This window comes from Triticum urartu, chromosome 5 (assembly GCF_003073215.2).
Source record: "Triticum urartu cultivar G1812 chromosome 5, Tu2.1, whole genome shotgun sequence".
NCBI classification, from domain to species: Eukaryota; Viridiplantae; Streptophyta; class Magnoliopsida; order Poales; family Poaceae; genus Triticum; species Triticum urartu.
In genome coordinates, this window is record NC_053026.1 from 37,371,696 (window position 1) to 37,394,896 (window position 23,201).

General features: G+C 49.3%; 2 protein-coding genes and 1 pseudogene across 2 annotated transcripts; 2 read left to right on the forward strand and 1 right to left on the reverse strand.

Annotated features, from left to right (window-relative positions):
* Nucleotides 1–11,400: 11,400 nt before the first annotated feature.
* LOC125506707 lies at nucleotides 11,401–15,920 on the forward strand. Its single transcript, XM_048671452.1, has 4 exons — nucleotides 11,401–11,568; nucleotides 12,765–12,844; nucleotides 13,478–13,591; nucleotides 15,594–15,920. Exons 2-4 carry the CDS (start codon nucleotides 12,836–12,838, stop codon nucleotides 15,918–15,920), a joined length of 450 nt encoding a protein of 149 aa, XP_048527409.1. The 5' UTR covers nucleotides 11,401–11,568; nucleotides 12,765–12,835.
* Nucleotides 15,921–15,990: 70 nt separating this feature from the next.
* LOC125555551 lies at nucleotides 15,991–17,670 on the forward strand. Its single transcript, XM_048718462.1, has 4 exons — nucleotides 15,991–16,241; nucleotides 16,551–16,923; nucleotides 17,034–17,154; nucleotides 17,226–17,670. The coding sequence occupies exons 1-4, from the start codon at nucleotides 15,994–15,996 to the stop codon at nucleotides 17,303–17,305; spliced, it is 822 nt and encodes a 273-aa protein (XP_048574419.1). The 5' UTR covers nucleotides 15,991–15,993; the 3' UTR covers nucleotides 17,306–17,670.
* A 532-nt stretch (nucleotides 17,671–18,202) lies between these two features.
* LOC125506594 lies at nucleotides 18,203–18,840 on the reverse strand (annotated as a pseudogene).
* Between the last annotated feature and the right edge of the window lie 4,361 nt (nucleotides 18,841–23,201).

The window sequence follows — 23,201 nt, forward strand, 5'->3', positions numbered from 1 at the left end:
GCCGATTCCAGAAGGATATGCTAGGGTGATGGTGGATGAAATAACGGAGGGATTTGAGGATCTCCCGCTTGACCACCCTACCAGTGAAGGGGAGACTAGGCTGGTGTCTGCTCTGAAGACTCCATGCCTATGGCGGAAGGAGCTCATCAACCTTCCGAACTGGGCGCCTCCGCCTCCTCCTCCTCCTCCTCCGGCAAGTCAGGGCACTCCGCATCCTCCACTGCCTCCTCCTCCGGCGAGTCAGGGCACTCCACCTCCTCCACCGCCTCCTCCTCCGGCGATTGACGATCAGGGCACTCAACCGGCTCCTTCTCCAGCGCGTGGCGGCACTCCGCCTCCTTCTCCGCCTGCGCCGACGCGCCCGAGCAGCCAGCCTCCTCCTTCTCCGCCTCGTCGGCAAGGGCGGAAGAGACCTGCTGCCGCTCCGGCTGCTCCGGCGCGTTGTAGTCCTTCTCCTCCGCCTCGTAAGCAAGTAAAGAAGACAACTGCTCCGTCTGCTCGGCCGGCGTCTAGCAGTACAGCCAGAGGCGGGAGGACATACAGATTCGGTCCTTCTCTGGAGACTCCAGAGAAGTTACCATACGAGAGGACCCCGGAGGAGAACGCCGAGATCGCATGAACCGAAGTGGATGACTGGTTTCAAGGGTTGAAAGCAAAGAGACATCCACTTCCGTATGCTATCTTTTGATAATGTGGGTACCGTGATTTGCATGGGGTGAGGACCGTGGATACATAGTATACCGGCTTTTGAAGTGGGAATGTATGTCCGTCCATCTCTCGTTCGACGACGAGCACTGCGCTTACAACTTGGTGAGTTGCCGCTATATATAACAGCATTGGTTCGCTGACATTTGGTGCGGCCAAGATTGGGTTGGTGGCCAGGATGGCTTTTATTTCTTCCAATCCGGTCGTGGCCGCATCCGTCCATTTGAAGTGTTTGGTGTGCTGAAGAGGGCGATAAAGGGGTAGTGCCTTTTCTCCTAATCGGGAGATAAAGCGGCTTAAGGCCGCCACGCATCCAGTTTGTTTCTGAATTTGCTTGAGGTCTGTTGGGGTAGCCAACTGTGACAGAGCTCGGATTTTAGCCAGATTTGCTTCGATTCCTCTACTGGAGACGATGAAGCCCAGGAGCTTTCTGGCAGGCACGCCGAAAACGCATTTTTCCGAATTGAGCTTGATGTCGTATGTTCGCAGATTGTCGAACGTGAGCCTTAAGTCATCTATTAAAGATTCGACGTGTCTGGTTTTGACGACCACATCGTCTAGGTATGCCTCCACTGTTTTGTCGATCTGTTTTTCCAGGCATGTCTGAATCATGCGTTGATACGTTGCCCCGGCGTTTTTAAGCCCGGAAGGCATGGTGTTAAAACAGAAGGGGCCGTATGGGGTGATAAATGCCGTTGCGGCTTGGTCGGACTCCGCCATCTTGCTTTGATGGCATCCGGAGTATGCACCGAGGAAACACAATGAGTCTTGTCCTGCGGTAGCGTCGATAATTTGATCGATGCGGGGGAGGGGGAAGGGATCCTTGGGGCAAGCCTTGTTAAGGTCCTTGAAATCGACACATAGGCGCCAGGATTTATCCTTCTTTGGTACCATCACCAGGTTTGCTAGCTAGTCCAGATGTTTTATTTCTCTAATGAATCCGGCCTCCAGTAACTTGGCTAGATCCTCTCCCATGGCTTGTCGCTTAGGTTCAGAGAAACGCCGGAGGGTCTGCTTGACCGGCTTGAATCCCTTTAGAATGTTAAGGCTATGCTCGGCCAGCCTGCGTGGGATTCCTAGCATGTCTGAAGGATGCCAGGCGAATATGTCCCAATTCTCGCGCAGGAATTCCCGTAGTGCGGCATCTACAGCGGGGTTTAACTGTGTCCCGATGGATGCTGTTTTGTAGGGTCCGTTGGGTGGACTTGGAATTTGAATATTTCATCCGCTGGTTTAAAAGAGGTGGACTTGGATCTTTTGTCGAGTATCACGTCGTCCCTGTCCACTTTGGAGCGCAGCGCAGTTAATTCCTCGCCCGCGAGGGCTTCGGATACTGCCTCGAGGGCCAGTGCGGCTGTTTTGTTTTCGGCGCCGAGTGCTATGTCCAGATCACTAGCTAGAGTGATGATTCCATTGGGCCCGGGCATTTTGAGCTGCATGTACCCGTAATGGGGTATGGCTTGGAAGATCGTGAATGCCTCCCGCCCTAGAAGGGCGTGGTATCCGCTACTGAACGGGGCCACTTGGAATGTGATTTCTTCGGACCTATAATTCTCTGGCGTGCCGAATACCACATCTAGTGTGATTTTCCCAGTGCATCGTGCCTCCCGACTAGGGATGATTCCTCTGAAGGTCGTGCTGCTTTGCTCAATGCGGTTTCTATCTATTTCCATTTTTTGAAGAGTCTCCTCATAGATGAGGTTTAATCCGCTGCCGCCGTCCATGAGCACTTTAGGAAGCCGAAAGCTGTCCACAATTGGACTAAGGACAAAGGCGGCTGGTGCTCGGGCTGTTCGGAATTTAGGTTCGTCACTGGCATTGAAAGTGATAGCCGTGTCGCTCCATGGATTTATTGCTGCCACGTGGCAGACTTCGGCAAGGCTGCGGAGTGCTCGCTTACGCCTATTATTTGAGGCAAAGGTCTCGAAGACTGTCAATACTGTATTGTCGTTACCCACGGGATGGTGCTCTACGGTATTTTTAATGAGGAGATCCTCACCGCTCTTGGCCACCTGCCGGAGTACCCAACATGCTCTGAGGCTCTGTGTTGGTATGGTATCCGATGTACTGTGAATTTTGCATGGCCCATTAAGCCATCCCTCCAATATGGTTCCACGCCCTGTAGTGGGCTTTTGCTTCTTTGTAATTGAGCCGGGCGACTTATGAGAGTGCACCCTTTTAGTTCGGACTGGGGGTTTTGAAAGAGCCGGATTATCCCAAAATTTTGTTTGGGTTTTCCAGGCGCTTTCCATCGCACAGTACTTCCGTACTATGGCCGCTAAGTCAGCGAAGTGTGCTATGTTACGGCGACTTATGGCGTTGAGGATTCCCTTGTCCGTGCAATTATTGCAAAAAAGTGAAATTGCGTCTTCCCCGCGACAGTCCTTGACCTTGTTCATTACAAGAAGGAATCTGGCCCAATAGTGGTGTACTGTCTCCTGGGGCTCTTGTCTAATGTGGGAAAGATCATTTATATCTGGGTGGGTGGATTTAAGTCCAGACCTTGACCCGATCTGAGACCCAGGGGCGAAGGAGTTTCCGATCTTGGAAGTTCGGGCTCCGGGATGTTGCCTAGTAGGTCTGGCCCGCTGCCTGATTCTAGGTTCAGGGTTTAGGCGATGTCCTCCCGTAGACGGGTATCCGGCTCAGAGAGCTCGGGAATTCGGACATAGTTTGTCCTCAAGATAGAGGAAGAATCGCCGCATTACTCCTCCACCACCGCTATCTGATGGGTGACCGGCGGGGATTTAATCTCCCTTGGGTCGGGTTTAAGCCCGATCTGATCATAGTCTGCAGCAACTCCCAAAGCGGCGATGCCATCCAAGAGCTCGTTCAAAGAGGAGAGGTCTATTGGATCCAACTGCTTGGTGAGTCCCGAGCTGACGTGGAGGCTGTTTTTGATGACCCAGGAAGTCATCGTCGGCGCAGCGGCCGAACAGGCGGTCATGACGAAACCGCCTAGTCGGAGAGTTTGTCCTACACCCAGGGCTCCCCCAGAGGTGATGTTGTCCTTGACAACAAGGTGAGCCATCCAGCCTTATGATGATGGCACAGTGGAACTCTCAATGAAAGCACCAATGCCGGTGTCAAAACCGACGGATCTCGGGTAGGGGGTCCCGAACTGTGCGTCTAAGGCGGATGGTAACAGGGGGCGGGGGACACGATGTTTACCCAGGTTCGGGCCCTCTCGATGGAGGTAATACCCTACTTCCTGCTTGATTGATCTTGATGATATGAGTATTACAAGAGTTGATCTACCAAAAGATCGTAGAGGCTAAACCCTAGAAGCTAGCCTATGGTATGATTGTTGTTGTCCTACGGACTAAACCCCCTTGTTTATATAGACACCGGAGGGGGCTAGGGTTACACAGAGTCGGTTACAAGGGAGGAGATCTACATATACGTATTGCCAAGCTTGCCTTCCATGCCAAGGAGAGTCCCATCCGGACACGGGTCGAAGTCTTCAATCTTGTATCTTCATAGTCCAACAGTCCGACCAAAGGATATAGTCCGGCTGTCCGAGGACCCCTTAATCCAGGACTCCCTCAGCTACTGTTACCAGTAACTGATGTAGTTATGTCCATTGTTACCTGTAAATGCCACGATCATGGTTATTAAATGGCCCGGCAACGTGGGAGTAAAGGAGGATCTGGCGCACTCTATATAAGCCACACCCCTTCTCCAACCTCCACATGCATACTCTGTAATCATATCTCCAGAAAGCAAACAAGACTCAAGGCACGAGACGTAGGGTTGTTACCTCCTTCGAGAGGGGCCCAAACTTGTAAACATTGAGTGTCACATCTATGATGTAGCTAGGCTTTGCCCCCTCATTCGTACCCCTAATATTAATTTTTAGGATCGTAACCCCGATGCCACCTACATATCAAATTATGAAAGTAGCGAACGTGAATCAAATGAGCATGATGAAAAGTAACTTGACGATAATTCCCATGTGTCTGCTATTAAATGTGTGCAAACACATGGGCACTAGAGGCATCAGGGCGCGCCCTGGGAGGATCGGCACGCCCTGTTTCCTTGTGGGCAGCAGGTGGCCCCCCTCTGGTATTTCTTTGTTCCATTTTATTCAATAAAAAATCTTCGCGAAGTTTAAGGCCATTTGGAGCTCCGTAGATTAGTTATCTCTGATGTAGCTTTTTAGGTCCAGAATTCCAGCTACCGACAATCTCCCTTTCCATGTAAATCTTGAAAATTAAGAGAAAATGCATTAGAATTGGATCATAAAGTGAAATAATGACCAAAAACATTATAAATAATAGTAGGAAAACATGATGCAAAATGGACGTATCACCTTTCTTCGTTGTTAGAGTGGCATATTAATCTTTGAACTTGAGGCAATCCTTGATGAGCATCCAACGATGGGTTAGGGTGAATGGTTTGTTCTTATGTCGGGCCTTGAAGGCTTCCAAAGTTTGGAATGTCTACACAAGCAACGAGAAGGCCACAAATTTAATGGCAAAGGACACAAGATGCAACAAACATGAACTTGGCATAGCAATGAAAAATGACGGGTTCATACCAAGTCGCCCATGCCTAGGCCACTCTTGGGACAGGCTTCAACGCTCTCAAGCGTGGCACAAAACTTGTTGCATTCTTGTTGAATGAGCCCCCATCTCTTTTGGATTGAGTTGATGACATAGGTACTCATACGGTAGAAACTTCCTCCGCTCATGAAAGTTTGTATGAGCTCTCGTACAAAAAGTCGATCCTTTTTTCTTGGCACCGGTCTTGGGATCTTGGCCTATCTCCTTCCAACTCTCGCAAATCAACATGTCCTCATCTTTGGTGTACGACCTAGCCACGACCCTCGTAGATGAGGTTCTTGATGAACGTGTGGTACTTGGGGTCGTCGGTCGCCGGCGTCGGGTTTGGCATTTTATCGAACATGTTGCGGGCACTGGGAAAGTTAGTCGTAGGAATAGACCGTGTCTGCTCCTTTGCATTTCGACAGAGGACTGGCTAGCGCCACACGACCTAGGCATGACGTTGAGGTCAATTTTGGCTGTGGGGTCAGGCTTGGCCGGCGCATTCACAATTCTGTCTGGTAACATGGAGAACCGGGTCGGAGCATGTTGTCGCGGCGAAAGAAACCTAGCTGTCTCAAAGGAGCTCGGCAACTAGTACCACCGAGGGCGAATGGCCGACGAGGCTGTGCTTGCCACGGCCATGGCAGCTGCAGAGAGAATGGCCAGCATAGGCCGACACAACCCTATCACCATGAGGGTGTGGGTTGTCGCTGCGTGTGTGGCATTGGCGACGATGGCCTCGTTGTCCTTGACGGTGGCCTTGTGCTATGGGTCGCGGCCTCGAGGGCACAATCTGCAACGGCTTTCTTCCCGCCTGAAAGGACCATCAGGTCTCCTCTTGGCCGAGTCTCGGTCGAGCCGCTCAGCCTCCCTCGGCATGAGCTACGACTGCTCCTTCTTCTTCCTCTTTGTCGTCTGATGGGTGGTGGTGACGACCCGTCGTCGGCTTTGGGTTTCTTTGGGGCACCGGCCATGGAGGAGGGAGTGGAGGAGGAGGGGGAGTTTATGGAACGGGAGGGGTAATGGGGGTGTTGTGTCCCCGACAGGCGGGCCAAGGGAGGACAAGGGCACGTGTCCCGCCCGTCCGTAGGCTGTCCGTTTCGACCGAAATGCGGCCAAAATTTAGGCTGGGTATGGGTCAACGGCGGACCAAAAAAAGATGTTTGTCTGTTTGCTCCCGCGTGTTGGGCCGCGATATGTGTCCGTTTGGTACCAAACAGACGCGGCCGGACCATTTGAGGTCGTGCGTAGGAGTTGATCAAGCCGGACAAAAAACGGACACCAAAAAACAGCTTGTCATGCGAACCAACCTGTGGTTGAATGATATATAAGGCCAACTCCACCGCGCGACCCTATCCTATCTGGCCCCGTCCGTTTGGGGTAAAATGGACAAAGGAGACGACCCATCGCGCGGAGGCCCGGACCCATCCTGTCCGTTTTGTGTCCGGGCTGACCCATTTCGAGCGCAAACTTGCGCCGGGTTTGGGTCACGGCGGACACCAAACGGACGCGCGCTCGTCCGCGTCGGGGCCGCGTGGCAGGCGGCCACCTACCTCCCACCCGCCCACATCAATGCGCACGAGCAGGCGGCCCCACCTGTCATCCGCATGTCGAACGGTCGTCGTCCTTCTTTAAGTGGGAAGCGTGGACGGGTCGTCGTCCACACTGCCCCACGCCACCCCGCGGCCTCCTCGAAACCCGACAGCGGCGACCACGTCCCAAACCCTAGCCTAGACCTCGCCGGCCGGCCGCCTGCAGCCATGGGCCTCTGGAACTACGGACGCAAAGGCAGGCACGACCGCGAGGCTGGTTCCTCGTCGGGACGCCGCCGCGGCTCGGTGAAGAAAGAGGAGCCCGCCTCGCCATCGCCACCACGCCGGGCCCCCGCGCCGCCCGCCTTCTCCATCGCGCCCATGTCCGCCGGCGAGCGCGACCGGCATTACATCCGCGCGTCGGTGTGCCGCCATTATTGGGAGACGATGACGCCGCTCCCCTGGAGCGACATCCATCTCCCCAATAACTGGCATCTCTCCGCCGACCGGGTCCCCATCCCGCTGGTCCGGACAAGCGGCCGTGCGCGCGACGAGGAGATCGAGCGCCGCCGCCTCCTCCTCCCCGACGACCTGTTCTACGACCCCAGTTACGCCCCGACTCCGCACTGTGGGACACCTGGTTTCGTGACGAGCACAACACCAGGCGCGCGTCCTTCTTCGCCGGCACCTCGACGGGGCCGCGGCGGCCTCAACAGCAGCGCGCAACGCCTGCTCCCCAGGAGCGCGGGCGTAGGCGGGTGCGTGGCGTCACGCCCACGCCGTCGCCATCGCCGTCTCCGTCGCCCCCTCCACCTCCTCGCATGTCAGCGGAGGAGGAGACCCGTCTCCTCAAGCATGTCATGGACGACTCCATGTACACGCACGACGAGCGGCAGTGGGACGGCCAGGAGGAGGCCATGGCCCTCTCTGCCGCCGGGGACGTCGCCTTCCCGGAGCTGCAGATGGTGGCCGCGGAGGAGGAGAGGAGGGAGGACCCGCCGGCCGCGTTCCAGCAGCTGCTAGGCCAGGGGTGGGGCTGGTCCTGCACTGCTCCGGAGATGGCCGCCGGCGTGGGCGTAAACTGATGCCCCACTCCGCCGCGGTCACCGGAGCGGGAGGCGTCGCCACGGGAGGAGGTGGTGCAGGCACCTCCGGCCGTCCAGCCCGCTCCCGTCGACCACGCACCTCCGGCCCACCTGTGGACGCCGCCGGACTACGTCGACCTTGTCAGTGACGACGACGACACCGGCGGCCAGTGAAGACGGCGACGGCCACGACATCGACGGGCGCGGCAGGAGTGCGCGGGAGGCGGAGGCGTTTTTTATTTTGTTTTTATATGTTAATTATGAAAACTGGGCCTTTTAAGTGGCCGTGGAAACTGGGCCGTTTTGTGGCCGACCCCTATATATGTTTTATGTTTTTTAAAATGCGTTCATTATTTTTTTTAGTTATTTCATTCTAGTTTTTATATTTTTTTTATTCACGTCCACCCCGGACACGATTTGGGGTGCGGCCGCGCGGTGCGCGCACGCACGACCCATCTGACAAAGGCGGACACGGGCGAATCCATCGGCGCCCCAAAGGGACAAAATCCGCCTAATCCGGACGTCCGTTTGGGGTCGTGCGATAGAGTTGGCCGAAGTGCTTGCGTTTGTTTGTACTGTATTAGAAAACAGACAGCTTGTCCGTTTGTGTACTCGCGTTGGGTCAACCGGTCAACTATTGTGTTGAGATTGCCCAAACGGACAAAAAATGCGGGATGAGTGCACACAGTAGGTACAGCACACAGTGTTGTGTTCAGAGTACCCAAACGGACAACTGTGAAATTGATGTGCTTGCGGGACGAGTGCGCACAGCAGGTACAACACGGGCTAGTGTTCATAGAGCTTCACAGGAATTCAGGCGAGTGGCACGCCTCCTCTGAACTGGGCAGATGTGCTCTCATCCAGCTGCAGGAAGTACAGCATGCGTGCTGTTGGGTGTGGCGTGAGGTCCCAAATCTCGCTGTGCCGGCTCACGGATACTAGTAGTATGTTTTTGGGTTTTTTCCTGCGACCAAAAAACCCTTTATTGGACTAGTAGCAAGTACTCCCTCCGTTTGTTTTTATTTCGCATATAAGATTTGGTCAAAATCAAACTACACAAAATTTGACCAAATTTATATAAAAAATATGAACATTTACAATACTAAAACTATATAGTATGAAAATACGTTTTATGATGCATCTAATAATATTGATTTCATATTGTGAATATTTATATTTTTTAATATAAAATTAATCAAACTCTACAAAGCTTGACTTTGACTAATCCTTATATGCGAACTAAAAAGAAATGGAAGGAGTAGTAGCAACCTGTTTAACAAAGACCAAAAAGAAGCTAGTAACTTGGTCCGTGGTCGTACGTTTTTGGACGCCCGGTCGACTCTCCCGCGATTCACTGGGATGTGCCTCGCACACATGCGCTCCCCAAAAACTTTAGTAGTAGTACTAGCTGTAGGATTTGACGAGTGATGGAAGGAATGTAATGATGACAAGATCTCAGGAAGTTATTGAATTTCTTTTAGACCTGTCCGAGCGCCACCATCCAGTAGCAGACGTTGTTTCACGGAAATGTGCGCTGTCTGGCCAACCCAGGCCGTATGCAGCCTGCCTCCGTTGCTCTGACCAGACGATAAATAAACTCCGCGGCTGGGAGAGCACGACGGCTCGGTGCGCCAGGGCGAGTACGGCGGCGTGGCAACACCTGCGCCATGACGGGACACGTGAGAGAGGAGAGAGAAAGTCATGTGAGTGGATGATAGGTAGGCCATGCGAGACAAACAACGGACATTGGTGGACGAAGAGGACACAAAGAATGTCCGTTCTGTGTCCGTCAACTCTAGCGCGCGACGCCATCCTGTATGCACTTGTCCGTTTGAGTCAAAACGGATGGATGCCTCAGCCCAATGCGCGGTTGCATCCGCATTTTATGTCCATTTGGCGTCTGGCCCACCCTATTTTCAGCGCAAACATGCGTCCGGTTGCGTCCACACTTACGTCGAACAGATGGGCACGTGCTTGCTCCTCGCCCGCTTCGGGGGCGTGTGGCGGCTGCCCACCTACCTCCACCCGCCCAACATAAATGCGCACGCGCGACAGGACCCGACTGTCATTGCCACGGAAAAGGGTTATCGTCCTTCTTAATGTGGAAGCCGTGGACCTGCGAGTCCACAGCTTCCACTTCCTGACCGGCCCGCCTCCTCGAGCCCTGATACGAGCAAACCCTAGCCACCGCCGTCGCACCCCACTCGCCCACCTCCCCGCCGGCGCCAAGGGCTCGCATTGGGTCGACAAGGGGAAGCACGAACACGAGGCCGACTCCTCCTCTGGCCGACACCGCTCCAGTAGATCCACGCCACCCTCACCTCCTTCTCCGCCACCTGCTCCGCCCGCATTCCGAATGGCGCCGCCGACGGCCGGGCATCGCCGCGTGGAACCCTAGTCTCGTGGGCCAGCGGTGGAGCTGGTCGTGCACAGCACCGGAGATGGCTGACTCATTGGGTGTCGGCCCATGGTCAGCTCCACCGCCGCGGTCACCAGAGCACTAGCAGGAGACATGGAAGGAGGTGGTGTAGGCGCCGCCGGCACCCCCGGTCTAGCAGGGGCCGGCAGCCCACATGTGGCAGCCACTGCCCTACGTCGATCTCACCAACGACGATGACGAGTAGGACAGCGACTCCAGAAGGCGACGGCGGCCATCGACGACGGGCCTTTATCTATTTTTATGTCTTTTATTGATTTTAGTTCAATTAAGACCTGCGTTGAACTTTGGTACTATGACACATGGACGTTTTATGTTTATATTTATGTTTTCCTATTATTTGCAAGTTTATTTTCCTTTTTTTGGCAAAAAATCAGAGTCCACAACCTCGGACGGTTTGGGACAAGGCGTACCAGTTGGGCGCACCGATGGCCACACGACTGCAAGCGGACGACGTTGTCCGTTTTTCTGTCCCAAATAGACGAAAAGCGGACGAGGTTCACTTGTGTTCATGCGTTGGAGTTGGCCTAACTCAAATTTGAGAAAAAATATTCAAGCGGACACAAAAACGAACGTAAAATAAATTCGAGTAGGTGTTTGCATTGGGTTGTTTTTGTTTTTTGTTTTTGGCGCGCGGACGAATTGCGTCGCTGTTGCTCTAGCCGGCCAGTAGCGTAGCAGTACATGGACCGTCGGTTAAAGCCATAGTTCTATGCAACTTACTTGTCCAAGTGATAATCGTGCAGCTGGTCAGGCTGTTAAATGTCTGCAGGGTTTCCAGCGGTCCAACCCGTGTCTTCTTGTCCAGACGAATCTGAATGCTTTATTTCTGGGGCAGCCCGGAGTCTGCGAAAGCCGAGTCCGCACGCAACGCGAAGGATTAGGGCAGCAGGCTATCGACTCCTGTACTATGTTCGGAGCAGGGCAGCAGGCTATCGACTCCTGTACATCTAGAGAGCTGAGTAGAGGTGATGAGCTGCTTGTTTTTTTACTACATGGATCTGTAAAAACAAGAGCATGCATACATGGTAAAGATGGAGTAGCTGCCTATAAAAGACGCTATCCTTCAATTCTGGAGCAGGCCACTCCACCTCCTGCGTCCTGGTAATGGTAATGGACACACCCTTGCCACTCTCGCTGTTCTTCTGGCTCTCTCTGTCTGTTTCTCACTCTCAATCTTTGTTCTTGGGTGCTTACGGCTTTGAAGGGACGAGTGCTTCTTCCTCAACTTCGACCAGCACCACCCCGTCCGCAGCCAGCAGGTGCGTCACAGCTCCTCTACGTACGTATGTATAGTGGCAAATCTAGGACGAAAATGAAGGGTAGGCTCAAGTTCAAGGGCACTAGATTTTTTGGGGTGCAAAAGATAGCACACAACCCCCACACACACCATTAGGCAACCTCAACGAGCTGCTTGCAAACCAACCATGCAATGTTTTTTTTTTCATTTGAAATTTATGGATCTACAATTAACAGCACTCAAATATGCAAAATGAAAAAACCAAACTTGGTTGACCGTCGGGCAAGGAGAAGAACTACTATATATTAACGCTAGCAGGCAGCGCCGCGTCGATGTCCCCCGCACTCTAGCGACCAGCGTCCGGTCACCTGGTGGCCGGCGCGGTCCTGGGCCTCCTGGCCAGCTCCCGGCCTTCCTCATTCCCTCCTTGTCTGGGTGCTCCCGCCGTCCCCCGCTTGATGGTGTGGTGTGAGTGGGACCTCCTTCCTCCAGCCGTTCGACAGTGTCTGGTGACCAGCAGATGGCGGCGACCCAGCGTGCTGCTGCTTGGATTCACTGACGCGGCATTGCCGGTGCGACGTTGGGCGCTTCATGTGGGATGGCAGAACGGTTGGTTGCTAGCTTTGTCTGTAATACTTGTTCGATTCAGTACAGGGGCTTGAATTAGGAAGCAACTGGTTAGACAATGGCCTGGGAACTAATAATAATTTTTTGTTTTTCAATTTCGGAGGGCAGGCTCAAGCCTATTTAAACCTGTTCAGTGGATTCGCCACTGCGTACGTAGTAGTAGTAGTAGTAGTAGTAGGCTAGTTACATGACGAGCGAGCTCAACTCCTTCCCAGCCTGCTGCTCAGTTTAGGTCCACCTGTATTCTTCGTCTGGTTGATTGATTTAAGTTAAGGGAAAAGGCCGGTCAGCCGGCGTACTCCAGTCATACTTACTATTTATTTCATCATGCTAATTACTACTACTAGCTAGTGCATGATAATCTAGCAGTAGTGCATGATAATTAGTTTCTGCTTAATTTTTCGTGCATCATAATCTAGCAGGGGTGCTATACAGGGTAGTGCACACGATAAAATAATTTTCATGAATATCTGATCCTACATATATTTATTTGCTGATGTGACCATTTTACACAATAGACAATACTTGCTTGTATTTTTGTTGTTTTTATGAGATATATAACTATTATATGTTTTACACAAAACATCTCAGACGATTCTAGAGCCAAGTTGCCGAACAGCAAAGCGCCCCTCCATCCGTAGCCAGACGCCCCTCAATCAGACATGGACATGGTGCTCCCTCTTTCTCTACTCTTTTCTTCTTCGTGTTCATTTGTCAGATTAGTTCATGCTTTTCATCTCATGCTAGCTAGTAGAAAACTTATTCGTTCTGGACTATCTGATTAACCCTTGCATGCGTTGGTTGCTTGTTAGATCTCCCCAGTTCTTACAATTGGTTGTGCCGATTATTTTGCACAGACCGATCATGCCTAGTTAGCAAGCCGCTTGCCGGTGATTTGATAATTAATCATGGGGGCTTTGTCTCCTTTTCTAAAGAAATTCAAAAACAATTAATGCATGCAGCAAGGGTTAAGGTTGCGGTATTCAGCTTTGGAACTTGACTTAATATTGTTAGTTACATGCATAAATAAATATAAGTAAAAGGTACTACAGCTTTGTCAAATTGGAGAGCTTGATGATCTTCTTCATTAACATATAGAGTGTGTATTTATTATTTGTTAATTAGTTAACTCACTTCATTAAATTTTCTTCAATACACCCCTCCTAAAATGTTTACATGAATCTTAAAGTTACTTAAAAAGTGTATTCTATTAATTAATTAATCTGATTGCCTTCTTCAATTTTTTTAAGTGGAGTAACTGTGGATGTATTAACTTTAGATTCCTGCCTTCCTAATTAATGCAGGAAGAGTGGAAATTCCCCGAATCGTCGTATAGCGTAGCAGTGCAGTACGCCGAAGAGACGATGAAGCTGCAAGGGATTCACAGAAATAGGGCGCAAATGGGCGGAAACCAGCAGGTAAACTGCATAGATCGACATACATCTTTGAGATGCATGTTTGAGTACCACAGCAAGTATTCCAAATCACAGAAAATCATGTAGGTCATGCATGGGTTCTTTGGTCCTTCATCATACAATTTTGTAAACCGCAAGTGTGCATACAATAATTTTACTACGCAGCATTTTACTCTCTTTAGTGCACCTAGCAGCTCTAGTGTCTATGTATGTTGGCTTTCTTGCCAAGGTGGAATCGAATATATGGATACATCTTTTTAGTTTCCATATAAATTTACCATAATTTAGCTATTTTGATACATCTGGATTTTTTTCTCTGAAGAACTAATAGATGGCGCCATTTCTAAACTAAGCCAGAGCGTACAATTAGAATGGTCAGGCCGCATGAACCGGCGACGAACCCTCCAAGCGGTTAATTTTGAACATAAATTTCCTTTGAATTGTCGCAACCGGAAACAGCTAGCATTACAGCTACTGATATGCTACTAGTTGATAGTAAAATTATACACTGTTTGTAGTAAGTTTTTAATCGTAGTAGTAATTGAACTTGACCTTACTATATTCTTATTACTTGAACTAAAACTAGATTCTTCTACTCCTACTAGTTCGTTTTTGTGCATGAAACAATTTTACCATTAAATATACCAAATATTGTTCCCAACCAATCACTAGAAGCACCGTTTTAAATTTTTAAGCATTACTACTATTTGTCGCAATTATAACATGCTGCTCCAATTTTTTGGAACTACATTAGCACTAAATTTACCCAATTACTATGTCGAAGTACTCCCTCTGTTTTTATTTACTCCGCGTATTAGGTTTCGTCAAAGTCAAGCTTTATAAATTTTGACAAAGTTTATATATAAAAATATTAACATACACAATAACAAATCAATATCATTAGATTTATTATTGAATGTACTTCCACTTCATATAGATTTGTTATGGTAAATATTTATATTCTTTTCTATAAACTTGGTCAAGTTTTAGTAAGTTTGACTTCAGTCAACACTAATATGCGGAGTAAATAAAAACATAGGGAGTAATAAAAAATGCCTTACACAAAATTGTAACACAATTACTGCCTAAAGACCTAGTAGCGGCTAATAGCAATTTGCTCTGTGCCAGACCGTAATACAATTACCATCCATCAAGCATGTTCTCCATTAAAAATGTTTCTTTTTGCGTGAAAATTAATTACCATCCAAACTATACTAGTCCCTCCGATCCATATTGCTTGTCACTCATATGTTACGAGCAACAAGTAATATGAATAGGAGGGAGTAGTATTATTAGCATGTACCCACCCACGTGCCACACCACTCACGCATTGACTAGTCACAAGGCGGTAACGGTTTCAACCCCATCACTATATTTAGTCATAACCATTTACTGAAGTTATTGACAACACTAGCGAGGAAAAGGTGCATGCGTGTTAATCTCGTTACCACATAAGCTAGCTCCTTTTACCATGCCTAGCGATAGGAGCCGCGGGACGGAAGTAGGAAAGGGTCGCAGCCGGTAACGAGAATTAATTCCATTGCCATCTATTCCAATTACTAGAAGCACCGTCTTAATTTACCATGTATGCTGGCTAATCTTGTTTAATTTGCCGTTGCGAGTTTTGTCTGCAAAACAGTACTGAGAAATGATTGATTTAATGTATTTTTGCATACACCTTTTTTCTACCGGGGCTAATTAATTGCTCCATTAAAACTGTACTGATATGTTACGCCTTAAAAACATGATTTTTTTTGCATGATCTATCATTTGGTTTGCCTATGCATCTTTCTAGGAGCAAATATCACTAAATCTTGAATGTTTAGAGTTTCTAACTTTAGACTTATGCATCGATTTTCTTTAGTAATGTACTCCCTCCGTCCCATAATATAAGAGCGTTTTTGACACTAGTGTAGTGTCAAAAATGCTCTTATATTATGGGATGGAGGGAGTAATACATTTATTACTAACGATACTAGTACTTATGCAATGTCGATGCATGCAGGAGGATGTGTTTGGTGGATATGTTAGATCTTATGGCTTCAACTATGACAAGAATAGTAATATAGCTCAAGGCTCAATGTCGATCAGCTTTTCTCATCAGAGATGGAGACAACTTCCTGTCACAGTGGTCATCTTAGGAGCGATATACGAAGATGGAAAGGCCGGGCAACGAATTGTTGAGAGAACCGCGAAACTTTCTGAATTATCAGATTTGGTGCACTTATTGCCAGCAAATCCAGCAGTACGTAGTGGTGTACCAGCAATTCAGTGGCCCCTTTTTCGTAGGCAACATACCGCAAATCAATGCTGGAAGTTTCTCACGTATTGATTGAAGATACATGCATGCATAGCATAACATATGTGTAGGTCATTCACGGTCGTTTAATTGTTGTAGGTCATTGATGGATCTTCTTGAGTATGGGAGAGCGAGATCTGTGACACATGGTGGTCTTGCCAATCCGGGAAGCTATGTGCTCTCTGGACAAACCGTGAAACTTATTAACGTGGGGCGAGAAGTTGATTCCCACGATGCCACGAGAGATCAGATGGAGCTCAGACAATTCATAAACACGAACCCCTATTTAAATGGTAATGCCAGTGCAGAGTGGGGCACTCTTGACATGCTTCTGGAATCTCGACTTGTGACCAAGTAAGTAAACTGCACCACTCCATGCCCTTAGGTGTAGTGATTATGCATGTGACCTTAGGTGTAGGGTAATTAATTGACATATGTAACTAAAGGTTTATAAATAGGAGTACTTACTCCACTCCATTCCGTACATGCATGCATGCTTCCTTATCTTAATTTCAACTACTCCTACCAGTACGTAGATATACATACTATATACACGCATGCATCCTTAATTAACATCCGCCGGGTTATAAGTAGTAGTGTTACTCGATCGATCTTGTTTCTCTGATTAAGTCGGTGATTAATTCATGGATGCATTGCATGCAGCTTTAGTCGTGGCTGGAAGAACGTTGTCGTGGGACACCCAATGTTATCGGGATCGGCTGAGGATATAATCGCAGCTTTTGATGGGGTGAACACATCTGTGGAACAACTGACTTTGGTAAAAGCAACTAAGTTGGCCAACCTGTTGTACACAGAGTTTCCTCATTTCCACGACAGACCATTGATACCGAATCCTCAAGGACCTAATGACTATCACGAGAATCTCAGGTTCTATTTCCGACGAACCAGAGTCTTCAATCGTCTCTTCAACAATTACTATGATGGCGTTAAACAATTGTATCAAGGTGATAAAATTTATCTAGAAATCATTAGACTGGTGAGGAACTGCATACACCATGCAGCCAAATATGATGAGGTATATTTCCAGTTTCTTTTCCATCTACGTGTGCATGCATTTACTTGTAATGGTAGCTGCATTTAATTACTGGACCCATCTCTCATGATGCATTCATTTACTCCTTGTAGAGGCTGGCAGACTCTGAACGATTGCTTACAATGATGAGAGAGAATTTTACACATTACATCAGTTTGACATACTCTTTCCTACACATGCTGAATGATAAGGATGCTGATTATCCATACAAAAGTAAGTTTTGATTACTACCATGTGAAGTCATTTATATTAAATATAAGAAGATACACATTTTTGGTTCACAGGCAATGACAAACCAAGTACACCCAGCATTGGGGATTATTTGGACCTGGCCATGAAGAGAACACGCAGAGGAAGAGGTTGAACATTCCGACTGGTTACTTTGCGACGATGGCATCATCACGATCCAGCTGCCGAGGGAACTGAATGGTTGATGTGTCGAGGGAACTGCATGTTTACTTTTCTTCAAAGTTGGTGACTCGTGCCTGGGTCCTAGACCAACCGAACATCTGAATGTTTTTTTACTTTTCTTCAAAGTTGGTGACCCGTGCCTGGGTCCTAGACCAACAGAACATCTGCATGTTTTTTTTTACTTTTCTTCAAAGTTGGTGACTCGTGCCTGGGTCCTAGACCAACAGAACAGCTTGTTTCTTAATTCGCATCCCACTGTAACCGCAACCAGTAACACCGATGACTCCATGGACCAGCTTCATTATCTTTTGCCATTGCATGGCCCATGGGTGCTATGTTTTACGATGAAGGTTTTATCCTGGAACGCTAGGGCCCCATTCCTTCTCTTTTCCACCGATATATCTCTTTTTTTTCCACCGTTATGTCTCAGTGCCTATATATTACGGAGAACAACAAAGTAGAGAGCAAAGGACTAGGATACAGAGAAAAACGCTGTGAGAAGCAGCCAAGAACAAACTATCATAGTCAGGTTCAGGTGGTGGTTCCATCTTGCAATCAGATAGCCGGTGCAGAGAGAGTTGTGTGTCATGGGAATTGCCCAGGCCCCATCAAAGGAAACTGAAGGGTACGTAACAACTACTCCCTCCGTCCGAAAAAGCTTGTCCAAGTTTGTCCCTCAAATGGATGTATGTAACACTAATTTGATACTAATACATCTATTCAAGAGACAAGTTTTTTCAGACAGAGGGAGTACTTCCTCCGTTTCTAAATATATGCAATGTTAGAGATTTCAATGCGGGCTACATATGGATCTATATAGACATATTTTAGGCGGGACTACCCGCTGAGTTTAAGCATATAAATAAGCGGAGGAGAAGAAATTTACAAGGATTCCCCTAGTAACGGCGAGCGAACCAGGAGCAGCCCAACTTGAGAATCGGGCGGCTGTGCCATTCGAATTGTAGTCTGGAGAGGTGTCCTCAGCGACGGACCGGGCCCAAGTCCCCTGGAAAGGGGTGCCTGGAGTGTGAGAGTCCCATCTGGCCAGGACCCTGTCGCCCCACGAGGCGCCGTCAACGAGTTGGGTTGTTTGGGAATGCAGCCCAAATTGGGCGGTAGACTCCGTCCAAGGCTAAATACAGACAAGAGACCAATAGCGAACAAGTCCGCGAGGTAAAGATGAAAATGACTTTGAAAAGAGAGTCAAAAAGTGCTTGAAATTGCCAGGAGGGAAGCGGATGGGGCCCGGCGATGCACCCCGGCCGTATGCAGAACGACTCTTCTTGGTCCGCGGTTCGGCTCGAGGTGTGGACTGTTGTCGACCGCACCGGCAGCCAAAGCCCGGGGGCCCTAGGTGCCCCCGGTGGGCGTCGTCAGCACAACCGGTACTCGTGTGCCGAAATGCTTGTCCCTCGGGGCACTGCGCTGCAACAGCCCGCGGGCTCTCCATCCGACCCGTCTTGAAACACTGACCAACGAGTCTGACATGCGTGCGAGTCGACGGGTCCTCTCCTCATTTTTTCTAGGTCAAAATGAATTATATACCAGAACAGGGGCACCGGAGGTGGGCTGAGGAGGGCACAACCCACCAAGGCGCGCCTAGGACTCCTGGCGCACCCAAGTGGGTTATGCCCACCTGGTAGGCCCCCTCTGGTACTTATTGGCCCAATATTTCTTATATATTCCATAAAAAATCTCCGTAAAGTTTCAGCTCATTTTGAGTTGTCCAAAATAGGTAGCCTGACGTAGCTTTTTCAGATCCAGGATTCCAGCTGCCAGTATTCTTCCTCTTTGTGTGAACCTTGCATATTATGATAGAAAAACCATTAGAATTACTCCAAAAGGCATTATTATGCATAAAAACAATATAAATAACAGTAGGTAAACATGATGCAAAATGGACGTATCAGCGGGTCCGCTCCGGTTGATTCTTTCGCCAATATTTTTTATTAATTACAAAATATTCTCCATGAATTTTCAGGTCATTCTGAGAAGTTCTATTTCTGCACAAAAATAACACCAAGGCAATTCTGCTAAAAATAGCGCCAGTCCGGGTTAGTCCATTCAAATCATGCAAATTAGATTCCCAAAATAAGGGCAAAAGAGTTTGGAAAAGTAGATACGGTGGAGATGTATCATGTACCCCTCCTTCACAAACTGAAGGGCAGGGGTCCCAAAGGTGGCTAAAACCCCGGGTATAGTAGGGAGGAGGGGTCCACCCTATTGGGCGTACGGAACTCGGTTGGTTGAAAAAACACCCGATTTCCTATACCCCAATCCTTTCCCAATGTTGTCTCGGATCTCCCGTCATTATGCCATCACGAAGGTTGTTGGGGATATAACCCCGAGGTGTGACCCGCCCAGGAGGGGCCAGGTTTCACCATTGGCGAATAAATGTGAAGAAGGCCCAAGTAAGTCCAAGAAGACGAACATGAAGACTGGTGGTGGCTTAAAGCGTCGGTCTTGGTGGTGGCCCCAGACCCGGAGGCGTGAGCCGCCTAGTGATGACTTGCCTGGTAAGGTAAGGCAACTTAGAAACTGATCTGGTCACATTGTGTGATCCGACTCGGACTCTTGTAAAGCCCTGGGCCTTGACCTGTGGATATAAAGGCGAGACCCAGCGGCGGGTTAACTCAAGAGACAATTGATCGATAGCTAGGTCAAGTGATTCCGCTCCCTTGTAATCTATATCCAAGCAATACAACTAGAAGCATGACATTGGCTTTGACCTTGTTGTGAGGGGCCGAACCTGGGTAAACCTTGTATCCTTTGTCCCGTTCAACCCCTTCAAGCTAACCTATGTTGCGATGGCTCCACACCTAAGTCCTTTCACAAGGGCATTTGCCATGAGACAACCATGATAGTTGGCGCCCACCGTGGGGCCAGAGCATGGTGGTTTCGAGTTCTTGAAGGGCAACTTCTCAAGGATCGAAGGGTATGCCGTGGGCCGGATGACTAAAATTCATCGCGGCAAGCTCTACATCGACGATGCTGGTTGAGGCCCAAAGGCTGAATCAATCGAGTACGGGTACCAGGTCCCCTTTGGCAAAATTCACGTCTTCCTCAGCAAGATATGTGAGTAAGAGCCTGAGCCGGACACCTACACCGCCATCATCGAGATGGCTCAGTGCGCGCAACCCGCCAGGGTTCAATCCAGCCGGAAGCATGTTTTCATTGGCTTTGTTCATGGGGCGGATCTTGAGGAAGATTCTGCATCTGGTGGAGAGACGGCCATCTATTCAGGTGGTGAGTCCTCGACCGGAGAAACCGAGTCAATCTATCAGCTTCAGGATGGCAGGCTTGAAGGCTATTCCGGTGGTGACAGTATTCCGAACCCTTATGAGCCGCTGAGCAGGGATGCTATTTTATGGTTGGTACGCAACCGATTCTCAACTCATCAACGGCTGTTGCTATGAGATTCGGTTCAACTGCTGCTGTGATAGCTGGGGCGAGAAGCTCAGTCTGACCACCGGCTCAAGTTTTATCTAAGCTCTTGGGTACTTTGAGGAATCTGTTAGCCACAGAGGTGATTCCGGCGAATCAAGCACACCATAATGTAGAAGTGGGAAAGGTGCGAGATGAGGTGGCCAAGGCGCAGGAGGATCTTAATGTAGAGAATGCAAGGATGGGAACAGAGGGACCCTGATGGAAGCTGAGTCACAACGGATAAAAGCAGAGGCTTTTCGCTGGAGTCTGGATCATAATGCGTCTAACGTTGTTTTTCGGAGGAGGCACTAGAGCAGTCTGCCTTCACAGTTTGAGGGACAGAATCTTTTTAACACACCAGGGGCAGGAACAAGTAAACCGCCCGGTGTGACCCGAGCTGCTGAGGCGCCAGGGACCAGGGCGGCGGCTCAGTCTCGTTTGCCAGACCCGCCTCGTAGGGATTTGACCCCGCCTCAACGGGTTCCAACACCCTCTGGCCATTATTCTAACCCGATGGACAATAAGATAGCAGCAGCTACATGGCTGGTGGCTATTCCAATCGAGGGGCGAGTCTCCGGCTGCAGTGCAGATCCGGAACGGAGTGGAGCTTCTACAGACGGCGGTGGCACAACAGGCGGCTTATTCATATAGCCGTGATCGTGTCCATTCGACACCTCGCCGGAGTCGAAGTTACAGCCGGCGTATTGAATCACCCGCATTTTATAGCAGTGAGCAGCGTCGTAACCCGCCGCGTAATGGTAACCCGCCCCGGGATGATAACATCCTGATTAATGATGCTCAGGTGATCGTGGATAGCACCAGAGCTCGTCGTGAAGCGGAAGTAGCGGCTTAGCAGGGGGTTTATCAGCAGCCTCCAATGGCTCCTTTTTCTTCAATGGAAGCTGGGACGATTTCTAGAACAGTTGGAGTGCCGTGTTTGGTGCCGGCTTTGCACAATGAACGTCTGCCTAAGGATTTTAAGGGCCCTCGTAAGGTGCCTAATTACATAGCTGACCTCCCTCCGGAGGCTTGGATTGAAAGCTATGAATTGGCTATGGAGATGCTAGATATTAATGATGCTGTGTGTGCCAAGTATTTTACTATGATGCTGTATGGGCCGGCTCAAACCTGGTTAAAAGGATTGCCTGCCAATTCCGTTAGGTCATGGTCTGAGCTGAAGGCCCGGTTCATTCAGAATTTTAAAGGAATGTGTAAGCAGCCTCTAATGATTATTGATCTGGATAAGTGTGTGCAATAGGAGGATGAGTCAACCCATCATTGGGTCCACCGGGTTTCATCTATTATCCAATTGTCACATGGTATTGCGGTAGGTTCAACAGTCCTGGTTTTGGACAAGAATTGCCACTTTGAACCCCTCAAGCTGAAGCTTGGGTGGCTTAAACGTCATTGTAATGACATGGGGGAGCTCATGGCGGCTCTTATCAAGTATGCCAACTCTGATAATACAAAGGATCTTGGGTCTGATGATGAGAAATCAAACAAAGGCAAGAAGAGTGGCAGTGGCAAGTGTCAACAATAGAATACCACGAGGCATGAAAACAACCAAGGCGGCGGTGGTAAGCGCAAACACCCCGATGGTGGGTCATATTTTGTGGCTAACACAATTGCAGGGTTTAAAGGCCAGCGTCAGAACGGTAAGGGTAAGTGATACGTCTCCATCGTATCTATAAATTTTGATTGTTTCATGCCAATATCCTACAACTTTTACATCCTTTGGCAACTTTTTATACTATTTTTGGGACTAACATATTGATCCAATGCCCAATGCCAGTTCATGTTTGTTGCATGTTTTTTGTTTCGTAGAAAATCCATATCAAACGAAGTCCAAACGGGATAAAAACTAACGGGGATTTTTTGGAATATATGTGAATTTTGGGAAGTGGAATCAACGCGAGACGATGCCCGAGGGGCCCACGAGGGTGAGGGGCGCGCCCCAGGGGGTCAGGTGCACCCTAGGCCCTCGTGGCCACTCTGTAGGGCGGTTGGTGCCCTTCTTTCGCTACAAAAAAATCCAATATCCGGATAAAAATCGTGTCCAAATTTCAGCCCAATCAGAGTTACGTATCTCCGGGAATATAAGAAATGGTGAAAGGGCAGAATCTGGGAACGCAGAAACAGAGAGAGAGACAGAGAGACAGATCCAATCTCTAAGGGGCTCCCGCCCCTCCGCCGCCATGGAGGCCATGGACCAGAGGGGAAACCCTTCTTCCATCTAGGGGGAAGGTCAAGGAAGAGGAAGAAGAAGGGGGTCCCTCTCCCCCTCTCTCCCGGTGGCGCCGGAACGCCGCCGGGGCCATCATCATCATCATCAACGCAATCTACACCAACACCTCTGCCATCTTCACCAACATCTTCATCACCTTCCCCCATCTATCTACAGCAGTCCACTGTCCTGCAACCCG

Coding starts and splice junctions, on each gene's coding strand:
- LOC125555551 (XM_048718462.1), top strand. CDS start 15,994: ATGGATCTTCTTGAGTATGGGAGAGCGAGATCTGTGACACATGGTGGT. Junction 16,242..16,550: donor GAATCTCGACTTGTGACCAA/GTAAGTAAACTG, acceptor CATTGCATGCAG/CTTTAGTCGTGGCTGGAAGA. Junction 16,924..17,033: donor ATGCAGCCAAATATGATGAG/GTATATTTCCAG, acceptor TACTCCTTGTAG/AGGCTGGCAGACTCTGAACG.
- LOC125506707 (XM_048671452.1), top strand. Junction 13,592..15,593: donor AAATGGGCGGAAACCAGCAG/GTAAACTGCATA, acceptor CGATGCATGCAG/GAGGATGTGTTTGGTGGATA.